At 37.5% G+C, this 15,452-nt stretch overlaps 1 protein-coding gene across 1 annotated transcript; it reads left to right on the top strand.

Annotated features, from left to right (window-relative positions):
* The first annotated feature begins 11,300 nt into the window (after positions 1 to 11,300).
* LOC148953635 (uncharacterized) lies at positions 11,301 to 11,678 on the top strand. The gene has a single exon (XM_089087263.1). The coding sequence runs from the start codon at positions 11,301 to 11,303 to the stop codon at positions 11,676 to 11,678; it is 378 nt and encodes a 125-aa protein (XP_088943389.1).
* The last annotated feature ends 3,774 nt before the right edge of the window (positions 11,679 to 15,452 follow it).

Below are 15,452 nucleotides of genomic sequence, written 5' to 3'. Positions count from 1 at the left end.
TATTGTTTTCTACTTTTATTTTTAAGATTAGTTTATATATGAAGAGGTAAAAGTTATGAAAAGTTATATTTACTGCGAATTAACCGCGGTTGAAAGAATTAAATCAGTTGATTTAAAGTATTTTAAGGGCTAGTTTAGGAAGAATGAGTCACTATGGATTGCTTATAAATCAAATATGATATTCCGCAGGCCACAGATGAATCATTGCTAAGACTAATTGCTAAATAGTCGTGAGTTAAGAACCCTGTTAAGCTCCACCTTAATTAATGTAACAGTGGTTACAAGGACTCTACCCCTTAGGTAGATTGTTTGGACATTGCGGAGAGCAAATTTTGCCGAGTCCTAATTCATGCGTAGGACGATTATAGAATACCACCGTATCTTCTCTATATTAGTAGATATTAGGCGATTAGAAAAGACCACGTCTTTTTCTCTTTCTGATCCAGTAGCCATTCTGGATCTATCATATGGATTTTGCTTCAATATGAAGATCCACACAAAAAATATAACGGTGTCCTATTTTAGCACTATTCGACGGTTTCTATACACAAAGAACTAACGTTCAACATTCCAAAGTATACTTTCTAATTTTACTGTTCTATGTTGCGTAGCAGTAGGGGCACACAATGAGATTCCCGCCCATGATTTGAAAAACAGTTTTTTTGGTATTTCCGTTGAAAGAAATTAAACCTAACTAAATTGTCTACCTCCTAAGAGATTTGAAAAACAGCTTATTTGATTTCTTCATTTAAAAAAATCGGAATATTATGCCTCCCCCTTAAATTTCTGAATTGACATCCCTATTGGCACAGCACCTTTTGAACTACCACAGCCGAAATGCATCAAATGCATCAATAAGCTAGTGTTGTATATTTAGCGCTTAGAGCATAATAAAATAGTATTTAAGCTCACCTTGGCTATGCAAATTTAGGCAGAACCCTATTTCCCACATGCTACGTTTTGCGAAAACAATTTTGTGGATCCGCAACAATTTTATGGATTGCAGACGGTTTTTGCCAGCCTTTTGTGGAAAACGCGTTGTTTTCTTTTTCGCAAAATAAACATTCTTCAAATCACACTTTACTAAAAGTCCTGTGGTGGTATAGTGGGTTTAATCTCAGCTTGGTGGCACGGGACACTGAATTTGAACTAAGCTATAGCAAGACACTGCAGGTCCGACAAAAGGACCTTAGTTGTCAAGAAGCGTCGTTAATCCGATCCTTGAAAGCACTATTCTGCAAATTGCAGTATTTGGGAATTAAGGGATACGAAGTGAATCACGAGCAAAAATTCCGAGGGCCACCTCATCCTCAGGCCTACTTCATTTGAAAATAAACTTGAACATCTTATGGTCAGAATTTCATAGCTAAGGTAAGGAAAAACTCCGTTCTATCATGCTGAATAATCAGGCTGGCCTTAGATGACATTTACTTCTTATAGTTTTGGATCAATAAGCTGTGCGACCAGTGTGTTTTGATTCCACCTTCTAGGGCTATAATGAAAGGAAGGTTGATATGTCTTGGTCACGTTTTAAAGGTAAAGAATGACACATTGACAAAGATTGTTATTTTTGGCCATTCTATCTGATACCAAACTGGGATGGAGTTACAGGAAAAGATATAGAGGAAAATGAAAATTTTTTTGACATCTTGGATGTGAAGGAAGATTTATTTTGTGAAGAAGAATGAGTCCCGGCACTAAAAGGATTAAAAAACAAAAAGGCCCCAGGTGCCGATAGCGTGGAAAATGAGTTTCTTAAATATGGTGACTATGAAGTTAAAAATGGGCTGCTGAAGATTATGAATATGATTTTTTAAAAGAAGGAAGTACCTAGCGATTTCAGGAAAACCCTAATTAAACCCCTTTATAAGAAACGTGATAAGAATGAGTGCGGTAATTATAGAGGCTTTATCCTGGTCTCTGTAGGTAGCAACTTACTTAGTAAGACGATACTTTTTAAACCGAGATACGCTGTAGACAAAGTTTTAAGAGAAGAAGAGTGCACTTTTAGGTAGAGTAGAGGTTGTGCTGACCAAATTGTCAGTCTTGGGTTAATAATCGAGAAGAGCCTGAGTTATCAAAATTCTTTAGTCCTCAGTTTTGTAGATTATGAGCAAGCGTTCGATTCAGCTGATAGAAGAGCTTTAGTGACAGTCTTCTCCTTGTGTGGTATACCAGACAAATACATTAAAGTGATTTATGCTTTGTACGAGAATAACACTGCTGCAGTTAAAGTAGGTAATGAGGTTAGTAGCTGGTTTCATAGTAAATCAAGAACAAAGCAGGGTTGTGTTCTATCCCTATTTATATGGATCATTTTGATGGAATTCGTCTTATGGAGCACAGGAAAGGCAATGGACTCAAAACGACCAGAAATCAACATGATTAGAGTTAAAAATATTTTATGCTTTCTAAAAGCCAGAATATAATTTGTAATTTACTGAACAAAATTCTTTTAAATGTTTTCATTTTCATCATAGGCAGTGCAATCGTGCTGCCTAAGTAAAGAACTATGTTGGCGCAATGTACTATTTATTTAATTTTTTATTCCCATACTAGGACACTTCGTATCGAAGGAGTTGTCTTAGAAACTTCGAAAAGGGCTCAATTGATTTGAAACTGGAATGGCTATTGCACCTTTTAATAGTCAAAAGTGATTGGAAGGCAACGAACACCCCTTCCACTCCCACCATTTCTCCAGACACATCTAATCAAAATTTTATATAGCCATTTTGTTCAGCGTAGTTGATTTCCAGAAAGAAATTATGTTTTGAGGAGGACCCCCCCCCCCCTACATCCAAGGGCATATTATGTTTCGATTTATTTCAATACAGCTACAATATTGCCCAAAATTTTTGCCTTAATAACTTTAGGTTTATTAGTGGTAGTAGCACCAGTAGTTCTAGTAGTAGCAGTAAGAGTACAGTTAATAGTTGTAGCCTTAGCTTTAGTAGCAGTAGTGATAGTAGCAGTAATAATAATAGTAGCCGTAGCAATAATTGTAGAATTAGAAGCAGTAGTATTATGTTGCAAATTTTGTCTTTTAGTCAGTTCAACACCCCCCACAACACAACAAGCGTTGTAAATTTTAATTTCACGCACGAAACTGTTCCTAAGATATTACTGATATGCCCTTTTGACAACCTGTATACGGATCGCAGTTTGTCATCCGTACAATAGAAATATTCTCTGAAAATTCCCCTTCATACCTTCATAGGTTGTGGATTTTGAACTAGCCAGAAGACACTGTGTGCATACATTTAATACTGCTTTTACGGTTAGGCCTAATGTAACTAACGACACTAATGATAATAAGTTCAAAATTTTAGGGAACGTTTAGGGGAAGTTTCAATTAAACGAAATAACTACATGCATGCAGGCATTAAAAGGGCATATAAGCTATACAGGGCATATAATGACATAGGCAGCGGTGCTTTATCATAGCTAGCAATATCATTGATATTTTAAAGGAGCTAATTTGACTGAAAATTAAAAGTTCTAGTGTCTTCTTAAGAGTCAAAAGTGACTGGAGGGCAAACAGCCCTCCTCTTTAGCGCATAATTTTCAAGACACTTCCAATCAAAATTTTAAGGCAGCCATTTTGTTCAGCATAGCTGAACGGTCTAGTAACTATATTTCTAGGCTTATTAGTTTATTCGACCCCCAACAGTTATGTAACTTGCCCATTATACTTAAAAACTAAATGTTGCTTTGAAATAAAATTAAACCGCGCTGTTTGTATGTTGGTTGCCAATAAGATATTTCAGAAGTATAAGAAAAGTAACTGAGGGTATTAAGCTCAAAATTTCGGGGCTACTTCTATTACTACTTCTGCTCTTAAAGTTTTACTAGATCAAAAGAGTGTATCCAGGCTTTGAAAGAGCATAGGTATATTTTTTTGGAATGGTAATAAGTTTTATTTATCAGGTCAACTAGAGGATGTATATGATTAAATCAAACACTACTATTCGCGTCATGATTTTCAAAAGGGTTTATATCGTTTTAAATTGCTGAAAAGTTTTTCCAGCATACAAAAAAGTTCTGAAAAAAGCCGGAAAAATTCAAACTATTATTTTATTTTTCCCTGAAAAGACTGTCAGTATAAAGCGAACAGAAATTAATTAAAAAAACTTTTTTCCACAAAAATTTTTTTTCAAAAAAAATAAAGAACTCCATTAAACCAAAAATGAACAAAAATAGAATCAAATAATCGAACCAGCAGTATATTTTTAATATACATATACTAATATTTATTCCTTTAAATATTAATGAATTTTTGATTTCTTAATGTTATTGATTAAAAAACTTTTTCCACAAAATAAATTTTGCAAAGAAAAATAAAGAACTCCATTAAACCATAAATGAGCAAAAATAATATCAAATAATCTACCAAGCGTGAAAATACCACAAATAGGCATCGATAGATAAATGAAACCAAAAACGAACAGAAATTACAATAAATAACCGAGTCAAACTCAAAAGGAGCAGAAATTAACATGAGTAGGGCTCAAAATCCCTATGCCTTCCCAAGGCAAGAACAAAATTTGCACTTTACTGAAAAAATATAAATGTTTTTACTGTTATAGCTTTAATAAATCAAATAATGTTAACATTTTGATTACTAAATATCAGTATATGTATATTAAGCTGACAATTCACATTCATTTGTATTTTTTTGAGTAAAGGGCAATTTATGTTTCAATAAAAACCTTATATGCCCCCAGGGCATAACTTACAATTCTTACCATGAGGACTGTGGGGGAGTGTCATTCTCAAAGATATAATTTCCGGACCTTTCAACTACTTTGAACAAAATGGCTATCTCGAAGTTTTGATTGAATGTGTTTGGATAAATGGTGGGCGTGGAAGGGATGTTAGTTGCCTTCCAATCACTTTCGACTATTAAAAAGGGCACAAGTCCTTTGAATTTCCAATCGAATAAGCCCTTTTTGAAGTTTCTACGACAAGGCTTTCTATAAAATCTGTAAATGCCCCCAGGGCATAACTTACAACCCTTGCTCTGAGGGCTGTGGGTGGAGTTTCCTCCTCAAAAAGATAATTTCCAATCCAAATTTTGATTGGATGTGTTTGTAGAGAAGGTGGGCGTGAGAGGGGGGGGGGGTTATTTGCCTTCCAATCACTTTCGACTATTAAAAAGGGCACTAGCCATTCCAAGTTCCAATCGAATGAGCCCTTTTTGAAGTTTCTACGACAACTACTTCGATACGAAGTGCCCTGGTATTGAAAAGAAAATAATTCGAGACGAAGTCCCCCGAAACTTTTTGGGGAAATGGTGGGCGTGAGAGGGGGGTTGGTTGCCTTCCAATTACTTTCAACTATTAAAAAGGGCACTAGCCCTTTGAGTTTCCAATCGAATGAGCCCTTTTTCAAGTTTTTGTGAACACGTTTTCTATAAAAAAACTTATATGCCCCCAGGGCATAACTTAAAATCCTTGCCCTGAAGACTGTGGGGGAAGTGTCCAGCACAAAGGTATAATTTCCGGACCTTTCAACTGCGTTGAACAAAATGACTGTCTCAAAAAGATAGTTTCCTCCTCAAAAAGATAATTTCCAATCCAAATTTTGATTGGATGTGTTTGTGGAGAAGGTGGGCGTGAGAGGGGGGGGGGTTATTTGCCTTCCAATCACTTTCGACTTTTAAAAAGGGCACTAGCTATTCCAATTTTCAGTCAAATGAGTCCTTTTTATAGTTTCTACGACAACTACTTCGATACGAAGTGCCCTGGTATTGAAAAGAAAATAATTCGATACGAAGTCCCCCGAAAATTTTGGGGGAAAGGGGGGGCGGGAGAGGGGGGTTGGTTGCCTTCCAATTACTTTCAACTATTAAAAAGGGCACTAGCCCTTTGAGTTTCCAATCGAATGAGCCCTTTTTCAAGTTTTTGTGAACACGTTTTCTATAAAAACCTTATATGCCCCCAGGGCATAACTTAAAATCCTTGCCCTGAAGACTGTGGGGGAAGTGTCCAGCACAAAGGTATAATTTCCGGACCTTTCAACTGCGTTGAACAAAATGACTGTCTCAAAATTTTGACTGCATGTGTTTGGGGAAATTGTTGGCATGGAAGGGGGGTTAGTTGCCCTCCAATTACTTTTGACAATTAAAAAGTGCACTAGCTATTTTAATTTCCAATCGAAAAAGCCCCTTTTGAAGTTTTTACGGCAAATCTTTGTATGAGAACTTTAAATGCCTCCAGGATATAACTTATAACACATTCCATGAGGGCTGATGGGGGATGGGGTGTCATCCTCAAAGCCCTAGTTTCCAGAACTTTCAACTACGTGAACAAAATGGCTATCTCAACATTTTTATTGGATGTGTCAGGGGGAAATGAATAAATAAATCTTAAAGCGAGTAATGCTTAGATTGAATATGAATATCAAGATTAAAGCAAAAAAAAAATATTTTGCTATTTGGAAGTGTAATTGAAACTTAAAACGAACAGAAATTAAATAAACAATCAACCAATTTTATTACAAATATTTTCTTTTGTACTTAACATAGATAATAAACATTTAAATTATAGTATAATTTTGAACTGATCAGCTTTCAGCAATTAATATCATTATACATCAAATATTCAGTCTAATTTATTAGTTCTTTCTAAAGCTGTTCAAGACGAATATAGTTTCACTATAACCAAGAGCTTGGATACGGCCCCCTTCCTTAACTGTTGATAAAAACTAAAAACCTACTGCGTCATTGGTGCTTAATTGAAAACGAATTATATTACAAATATTTTCTTTTCCAGTTCTTACAGCACTGAAAATGAAAATAAAATTACAGTGAAATAAATTCTTGAACGGATGGATCTTTCAACAATTAATATCATTATACATTAGATATTCAATTTGATGTTGTTTATACTTTCCAAGGCTATTCAAGACGCACATCGTTTTCAGTAAAGCGCCAATGACGCAGTAGGTTTTAGACTTTTACAGTGAGAGAAGGAGGCGATACCCAAACTCTTGTTTGTAGTGATTTTTTAGACACATCCAGAACTTTCAACTACGTGAACAAAATGGCTATCTCAAAATTTTGATTGGATGTATCAGGGGGAAATAAATAAATAAATCTTAAAGCGAGTAATGCTTAGATTGAATATGAATATCAAGATTAAAGCAAAAAAAAAATATTTTGCTATTTGGAAGTGTAATTGAAACTTAAAACGAACAGAAATTAAATAAACAATCAACCAATTTTATTACAAATATTTTCTTTTGTACTTAATATAGAAAATAAACATTTAAATTATAGTATAATTTTGAACTGATGAGCTTTCAGCAATTAATATCATTATACATCAAATATTCAGTCTAATTTATTAGTTCTTTCTAAAGTTGTTCAAGACGAATATAGTTTCACTATAACCAAGAGCTTGGATACTGCCCCCTTCCTTAACTGTAAATAAAAACTAAAAGCCTACTGCGTCATTGGTGCTTAACTGAAAAAAAATTATATTACAAATATTTTTTTCCCAGTTTTTACAGCACTGAAAATGAAAATAAAATTACAGTGAAATAAATTCTTGAACGGATGAATCTTTCAACAATTCATACCATTATACGTCAGATATTCAATTTGATGTTGTTTATACTTTCCAAGACTATTCAAGACGCATATCGTTTTCAGTAAAGCGCCAATGACGCAGTAGGTTTTAGACTTTTAAAGTGAGAGAAGGAGGCGATACCCAAACTCTTGTTTGTAGTGATTTTTGTTCCTTTCAAGCTTGATTTGCATATTCAATTTAAGTTTCACTCGTTTTAAAATTTATTTATTCATTTAGATTAATACCTATTGTATGTTTGTTTGCATTGATTGTTTATTTAATTTCTGTTCGTTTTAAGTTTCATTTACACTTAAATAGCAACATTTTTTTTTCGTTTTAAGCTTGATTTTCATATTCAATCTAAGCATTGCTCGATTTAAGATGTATTACTTCAGATATCGATAAAAGATATTGTTGAAAGGTTAAATTCCGGGTTGAGGGTAAATAGGTTACAGATTACTCTGAGTAAGACTAATTTCGTTATTTTTTCCCGTCCACCAGATTTTTATCCATGGATTCAAGATATTGTAACACAGTATGGAACTTTAAAGCGGGTGTATACCTGGGGGGTTTATATTGATGAAGTTTTATCATTCAAGCGCCATGTACAGTATGTTTTTAAAACTGTGTCTCGTAACCTGGGTATAATGAGAAAACTTAAGCATTTTTTTCCTCCTTTTGTTATGCGCCTTCTATATTTTTCCCTTATCCATCCATATATAGTGTATTGTAGTAGCGTTTGGCTTGGAACATTTCCTTCTGTTGTTCGGCCAGTACGAGTTCTACAACACAACGCTGTTCAGCTGTTTTAGCTGTGTTCAGCTGCGACACGCGTATGAGCGTGTAAAGATACTGCCAGCTTCCGGATTATGGGAGTTGTATACACTTCTATTCATTTTTAGGATTCAAAAGGGTACAACCCTCCCGTGTTTTGATAGCTTAGCAAACTTATATTCCGCTGGTTGTTTCGGCCCGATCGATGCTTTCTTTGCTTCATAGGGGGATCAGAAATTGGAACCATCTTGATCAAACTATAAAAAATATAGGTGATATTTCTTCGTTTAAGATAGTAATTGAAGGGACGCTTTTTAGTAAGTATGAATTTTAGTGTTTTTTTTTTCTGTTTTTGTTTTTAAGATATTGGTAAATATTTATGGTGATAATTATGATTATGATTATGAATATGATAGTAAATTTAATAAAAATGTTAAGGTGTAAGGTTTGTGGTGCTGCTTGGGGACTGTGATATAGATAGGTTTTTTTTTTATTGTTTTGTTATTTTAGTGTATTTTTGCCACCCCTTTATAGTCTGTCTTTAAAACTAACTGACTGAAAATAACAAATACTAATCCATGATTAAACTCTAACAGAACAAGTAAATCTACCAGTAAACAGGGGCGTCCTGAAGCTCATTTTATTTGGGGGGGGGGGGCAATCTTCGTAAATTTTACCGAATTGTTACCGTATTTATGCCAAATTTTTTGCAGAAATCAATAATTTTGCTAAATTTCGGCCAATTTTGTAGAGTTTCGGCCTAAATTTTCGCCTTTGGCAAAAGTTTTACCGAATGCCAAAAACGTTGGCAGGGGCGTCCCCTCCCCTCCTTGGGACGCCCCTGCCAGTAAACTTATTATGACATTACAGAAACTGACAGAAACACAGCTGTTTGGCTACGGACTGATCTATTGTCAAGTTAATAACCACTGAGAAAAGGTTAGATTTTAGGTTGACAAGAAGCTTCTCAGGAAAATGAAATGCCAGAGCCTGTTTAGTAACGTTGGTTGCTTTTATTTTAATCAGACTAGCATGGCTCAGCAAATCCGGCCATGGCTTACTTTTCACGACCTTCAGCAAGTTGCCAGTAGCCGAATAGGGTATATCATGTTGAACGAGAAATGAGACAAGCCTTGCTTCAATAGTGAAGCAAGGCTTGTCCTTTCTCACTTTTCGTTTTCTTTTTCTCACTCGTTCAAAAGTGATGTCATCACTTGTTCAAAAGTGATGAACAAGTTGCAGAGTCTGAGAAAACGAAGCAATCCATGTATTTTCATTAACCCCTGATAATAAAGGTTACAGATGGGAGACATCGATCTACTTGTTTCGAAAAGCAGCCTGGCCGTATGCGAGACAGCTGAGCTCGTCCTCGGCCGTAAATCTGCAGAAGACAAGCCATGGATTACCCAGGAGATTATTGATATGTGTACCGAGAAACGAACTCTCAAAAACAAGCAAGATCGAGAAAGCAAGGATAGATTCAAAAACCTTAAACGTCAAATTGAGAAGAAAACCCGTCAAGCACTAAAAGACATGATTACTGAAAAATGTCGGCTGTGTGAGGAGGACTCCCGTAGGGATAACTCACACCTCGTGTTCAAACGTGCTAGAGAGCTGACAAACCGCAAAGAAGCGAAGTGCCTCGATCTCTTAGATAAAAATGGACACAAAATCACTACTTGTGCCGGAATCCGATATCGCTGGAAAGAACACTTCCAGGAAAAGCTTAATCTCCCAGTAAACCCGGATCCTGAAGTGCTTCGAAAGTTCCCAGCACACAGAGATGAGAAACCACCCCCACCGCCCTTAAGGTCAGAAGTAGAAGCCGCACTCAAATCCCTCAAGTCAAATAAGGCACCCGGAATAGACGGTATACAGGCAGAACTGCTAAAAGTGGAATCTGATATCGTCGTTGATCTGTACCACAAAATAGTAACAGCTGTATGGGAAATAAAATACTTCCCCGAGTTTTGGTCGAAATCTGTCATAGTGCCTTTGCACAAGAAAGGATCTAAAAGTAACTGCGAAAACTACAGACCCATATCGCTTACTTGCCAACCAGCTAAAATCCTTACGAAAATTCTCCTTGGTCGGATCAGAAACCTGACAAGAAAAGTAATCCCTGAATATCCAGCTGGCTTCCGTCAAAACCGATCCACCATAGACCTAATTTTTGTGATCAGACAGATTATGGAAAGATGCCTGGAATTTGGGAAAGAGCTATACCAGCTGTTTATCGATTTCAAACAAGATTTCGATCTAATTTGGTGAGATGGTCTATGGCACATCCTGGCACACTACGGTATTCCCACTGACATTATTGACGTTGTCAAGAGCATGTACAAGAAGTCGAGAAGCATGGTGCAGACAAGCGAAGGCTTTACTGAAAAATTCTCAACCTCTTCAGGAGTGCTGCAAGGATGCCTACTCTCCCCCACTCTGTTCTGCCTATTCCTGAATGCTGTACTGGCACTGGTGCCCAATGACACGGGAGCACTCATGAGCGGACACCTCTTTGACTTGCTTGCATACGCCGATGACATTAATCGCCTAAACGAACAACTAGAGGAACTGCAATCAAGCGCTAACGATATTGATCATGCAGCTAGTTCCTTTGGGATGAAAATCAATGCTAACAAGACAAAAGCCATGAAGGTAACCCGGCATACAGATACAGGCCTTCAACCCAGCAAAATTATGATCCAGGGGGAAGAGATCGAGTGGGTTGACCATTTCGTTTACCTAGGAAGTGAGAAGACGTCCACAAACGACTCTTCAAAAGACATTAAACGACGCCTCGCCCTTGCCTCAGTATGCTTCAAGTCTTTGCGATTGATCGATAAAAAAAAAGATCGGTAGATTAAAATACAAATATGCATTTTTCGACCTCGGGTGTTTCCAGTAGCAACCTACGAAGCATAGAAAGGGCCAATGAAAGAAGAACACAACTGCGGAATGGTGGTTTTTGAAGCAAAATCCATGAGGAAGCTTGCTGGCGTCACCTACCTTGACCGAATATCAAACGAACGGCTATTGTCTTTGCTCAACTATTCCCAGACCATCATGCAGACCATCCAGCTTCAACAGCTTCGATGGTTAGGCCACGTTCAGCGGATGTCCCCAGCCCAACTTCCGAAAATTGCGTTTGAAGGAAGGATTGATGCCTCCCGTCCAAAGGGACGACCTCCCAAGCGCTGGAGGGAAAACTTTCCCAGCCATCCCCTGTCGGTACTCCTTCAGACTGCAGCGAACAGGGAATCGTATAAGAAGCTTTGCCATAGTTCAGTCAGAGGAGAAGCCCCGAGTCGGCCAATCCGGCCGGATGGGAGTTAAAGTAAAGTAAAGTAAAAAGATGGGCTGCCTAATGGAACCATGAAACAGCCTAGGCTACAAGAAGAAATAAGTGGTATATAACTGTAGAGTATTCTATCAAGCATTAAAGGGTAGGCAAGGTAAGGGTAAGTAATGGGTAAACAAGCAAGCAGCACAAAAGATAAGCATCAAACATCAAGTATTAAGCATCTATTGTGACCCAAGCACCTACAAAATAAATATAATATAAGCAACATAATAAACAAAGAACTCTTTGGCTTTCTCGCTAGAGGCCTTCTCTAGCAACTCTTTGGATTGTTCAAGTATCTTTGGCATCTCTACGTTTATCAATGATGGCATGTAGTTTGACTGGTAGGTGCACTCATTGGTACTGTATCTGGGGCGTATAAACTTCCTATTGCGTCGATATACTACTACATCTTCTGTCTCTACAGTGGTTGTTCAACTCATGATATATATGGGTTACATTGGCCTTGATCCATCTTTTATTTGATTGTCAATTTTTATTGAGCCATTCTGGTTGACCTGGTGTTAATGGCTTGATTGGGTGTATATCTATGTCATGTGACTCTTTCTTAGCTTCTTGCTGCTTTTGTCTTGCTGCCTTGTACTCCATAGGCGCGGCTTTGGTCATAAAGCTAGTTTCTATTAAGGGCATTACTGATCTTAGCTGTCTGCTCATCAGAAGTTGTGATGGGGATGCTAAGTTGTCTATAGGAGTGTTACGATATTCTAGTAGAGCAAGGTATGGATCTGATTTGTCGGCTAGTGGTTTAGACATGAGTCTCTTGACTGTTTTGACTGCTTTTTCACTGAGGCCATTGCTCTGAGGGTATTTGGGGCTGGACGTGCGGTGTGTGATTCTCCACTGTTCTGTAAATCTTCTGAATTCGTCTGCTGCAAACTGGGGCCGTTGTCAGATGTAAATATTCTTGGGATCCCGTGTCGCGAAAACTGGCTTTTCAGCTTAGTAATAATGCTCCCTGAATTGGTACTGTCTAGTTTATCAACTTAGCTGTATTGGCTTTAGTAGTCGGTAGTTACCAAATAACTCCTTCCTTCCCAGAACAGTAAGTCAGCACCCACATGTTCCCATGGGTACTCAGGAATGTCTGAGTTCTGGAGGGGTTCCTTTTGCTGGCATGCCCGAAACTGTTGACATATTTCACATCCTGAGATGTACTTAGTGATGTCAGCAGTGATGTTTGGCCAAAAAGCGCATGAGCGTGCACGTTGTTTTGTTTTGACAATTCCTAAGTGAGCCGTGTGAAGACGAGCCATGATTTCTTGGCGCATGCATTTAGGTATTATAATTCGATCTCCGTTAAGGAGAATGCCGTGGTGTGTTGCTAGTTCATTTCTATTGTTCCTGAATTTCAAGAGTATTCATCATCTAGAATGTTCTTCATCTAGAATGTTCATCTCTTTATCATGTTTTAACTATCTTTTATGCTTTGCACCTATCTTTATTTTTAAACTATCTTTTTATGGGGATACTTTTGACAATATTATGCACATGTAGTTCTGCCTGTAGTTCTTCTTCTTGGTCTGTGTCTGCCATAGGCAAACGTGAGAGGGCGTCAGCCACAGGGATTTCTGGTCCAGGTCTGTATGTAAATCTCATGTCATATGGCTGGATGGCAAGCCTCATTTGTTGTAGTCTAGGTGGTGCCTAACTGATTGGTTTCCTCAAAGTATTTTCCAAGGGCTTGTGGTGTGTAATCACCAAGATTTTTCTTCCAAATATATATTGGTGAAAATGTTTACATGCAAATACTATGCTAGTAGTTCTTTCTCTTTTGAGAATATCTATGTTCTGTGTTGCTTAAGAATCGCAAACCAATGCAAATATTTCATCTTTTACCAGTAGCTGGGCTCCTAGGCCGTGTTGCGATGCATCGACAATGATCTCAACTTCTGAGCAATTTGTGTCAAAATATGAAAGTTGTTCACACAATTTTGGGAAAATGACGGAATTTTCCCAAATTCCGTCATTTTCCCAAATTTTCGCAGACACTGGTTCAGAATGGATAAGTTTGGTATATACCTAGAAAGATAATTAAACATCCCAAGCAATGTCTGGAGCTCTTCTTTGTTTTTCGGCTCAGGCTTTTCAGCAATTGCTCTGGTTTTATTGGGATTAAGCTTTACACCCTCGGTGGTAAGCATATGCCCAAAGTATGGTATAACTTTTGCATTGAATATGAATTTGTCTCTGCTGAATTTGACTGCCTTCTCTCGTGCTCTCTGGAGAACTGCTCTCAATTGCATTTCAGTATTTTTTTGCTTGTTCCTACACCTGCTATGTCATCCACTATTAGACCCAAACCTAATCCTTCAAAGACCTCCGCCATTCCGACGTTGATATTCATCTTGAGCAGAAATTATTCCAAATGGGTATCTTATCCATTTGAATCTTCCAAACATTGTATTGAATATTGTAAGCTCTGATGAGGCATCATCAAGAACCATTGAACAATACGCATTTCTAGCGCCCAACTTTAATAGATTTTGGGCCCCATGACATTTGTTCGCAACATCGTCAAACGTTGGTATCAGATAATGCGGATATCGTCATTAGCCTTCTGCACAATGACAATTGAGTTGACCCACTCTGTTGGCTCAGTCACCTTTACAATTACCCCACAGCAGATTAGTCGTTCCAACTCATTCTTTAGTTTATTTTGAAGTGCTAGAGGTACTCTTCTTGGTTGCTGTACGGACGGTATTGCCCCTGGCTTCAGATGAATCTTACATTTTCCAGGCATTTTTCTAATGCCTTCAAACACATCCTTGTATTTTGCCAAAATTTCATCTGTGATATTGGCTATGTTTTATGCTCTATGTTATATATGACCTTGATTAAATGCATTAATACACTGGTCTATCTGCTAAGTATGGGCTTCTTGTCTGTGTCAACGACATAGAAATTGTGTGATTGTGGTTCCCTGTCCTTGTACTGAACATGTAAGTGACATATGCCAGTAACTTTCTATGGCTCACCAGTATAAGTTGTGACTATATCTGCAGTTGGTATTACTTTTGGCTTTGGAAACATCTTGTCAAGGATCTGAGTTGGTATAACGTTAGCGTCTGCACCTGTGTCCATTTTAAATTCTACATTAATTCCTTCTTTTCTTAGATACAGTTTGGCACCTGGTTCCATACATGTTTCCACTTTGCTCTGGAGGCTTTCAATGAAATACTGTGATGGTGTGTCAGCAACATTATCTCCTGTTTCTATGCTATGAACATATCATTGACTACTTCTGCGCATTTTAGCAAAGTGGTTTAGCTTCTTGCATGTCATGCAGCTTTTTCCTTTGGCAGGGTATTGATGACTTTTATTGAATACTCCACCACAATTATAGCACTTGGCCATTCAACTGCATCCTTTGATGAACAAAACATCCACCTCTTGCTTTACATACACTTTTTTATGTTCCTGGTAAGACATGATCATTAACTGGACTTGGGTCTCTTCTGCAGCTCTACATATACCTATTGCGCCAGTTAGAGTTAATCCTCCGCCTTCACTAAGTAATCGTTCACGAATTCTCAAATCGTTCACGATTAAAGACAGACAAAAAGTCTGTCTCTAATCATCTCATCACTTGTTGTTTCATATGCACATTCCTTTGTTGTAATGCGCAACTCAGTAAGGTATTGTTCTATTACTTCACTGTCTCTCTGGTTACTTTTATGGAACTGATACCTGGCAAATATTGGATTCGCAAGTGGCTCAACATGTTTACTAAACTTCCTTAGATATGC

The sequence above is a fragment of the Artemia sp. Qi Xiang Cuo genome, chromosome 3, assembly GCF_049724085.1.
Source record: "Artemia sp. Qi Xiang Cuo chromosome 3, ASM4972408v1, whole genome shotgun sequence".
Lineage (NCBI taxonomy): Eukaryota > Metazoa > Arthropoda > Branchiopoda > Anostraca > Artemiidae > Artemia > Artemia sp. Qi Xiang Cuo.
The sequence above is the reverse complement of the archived record's forward strand: the minus strand, read 5'-3'. Positions and strand labels throughout refer to the sequence as shown.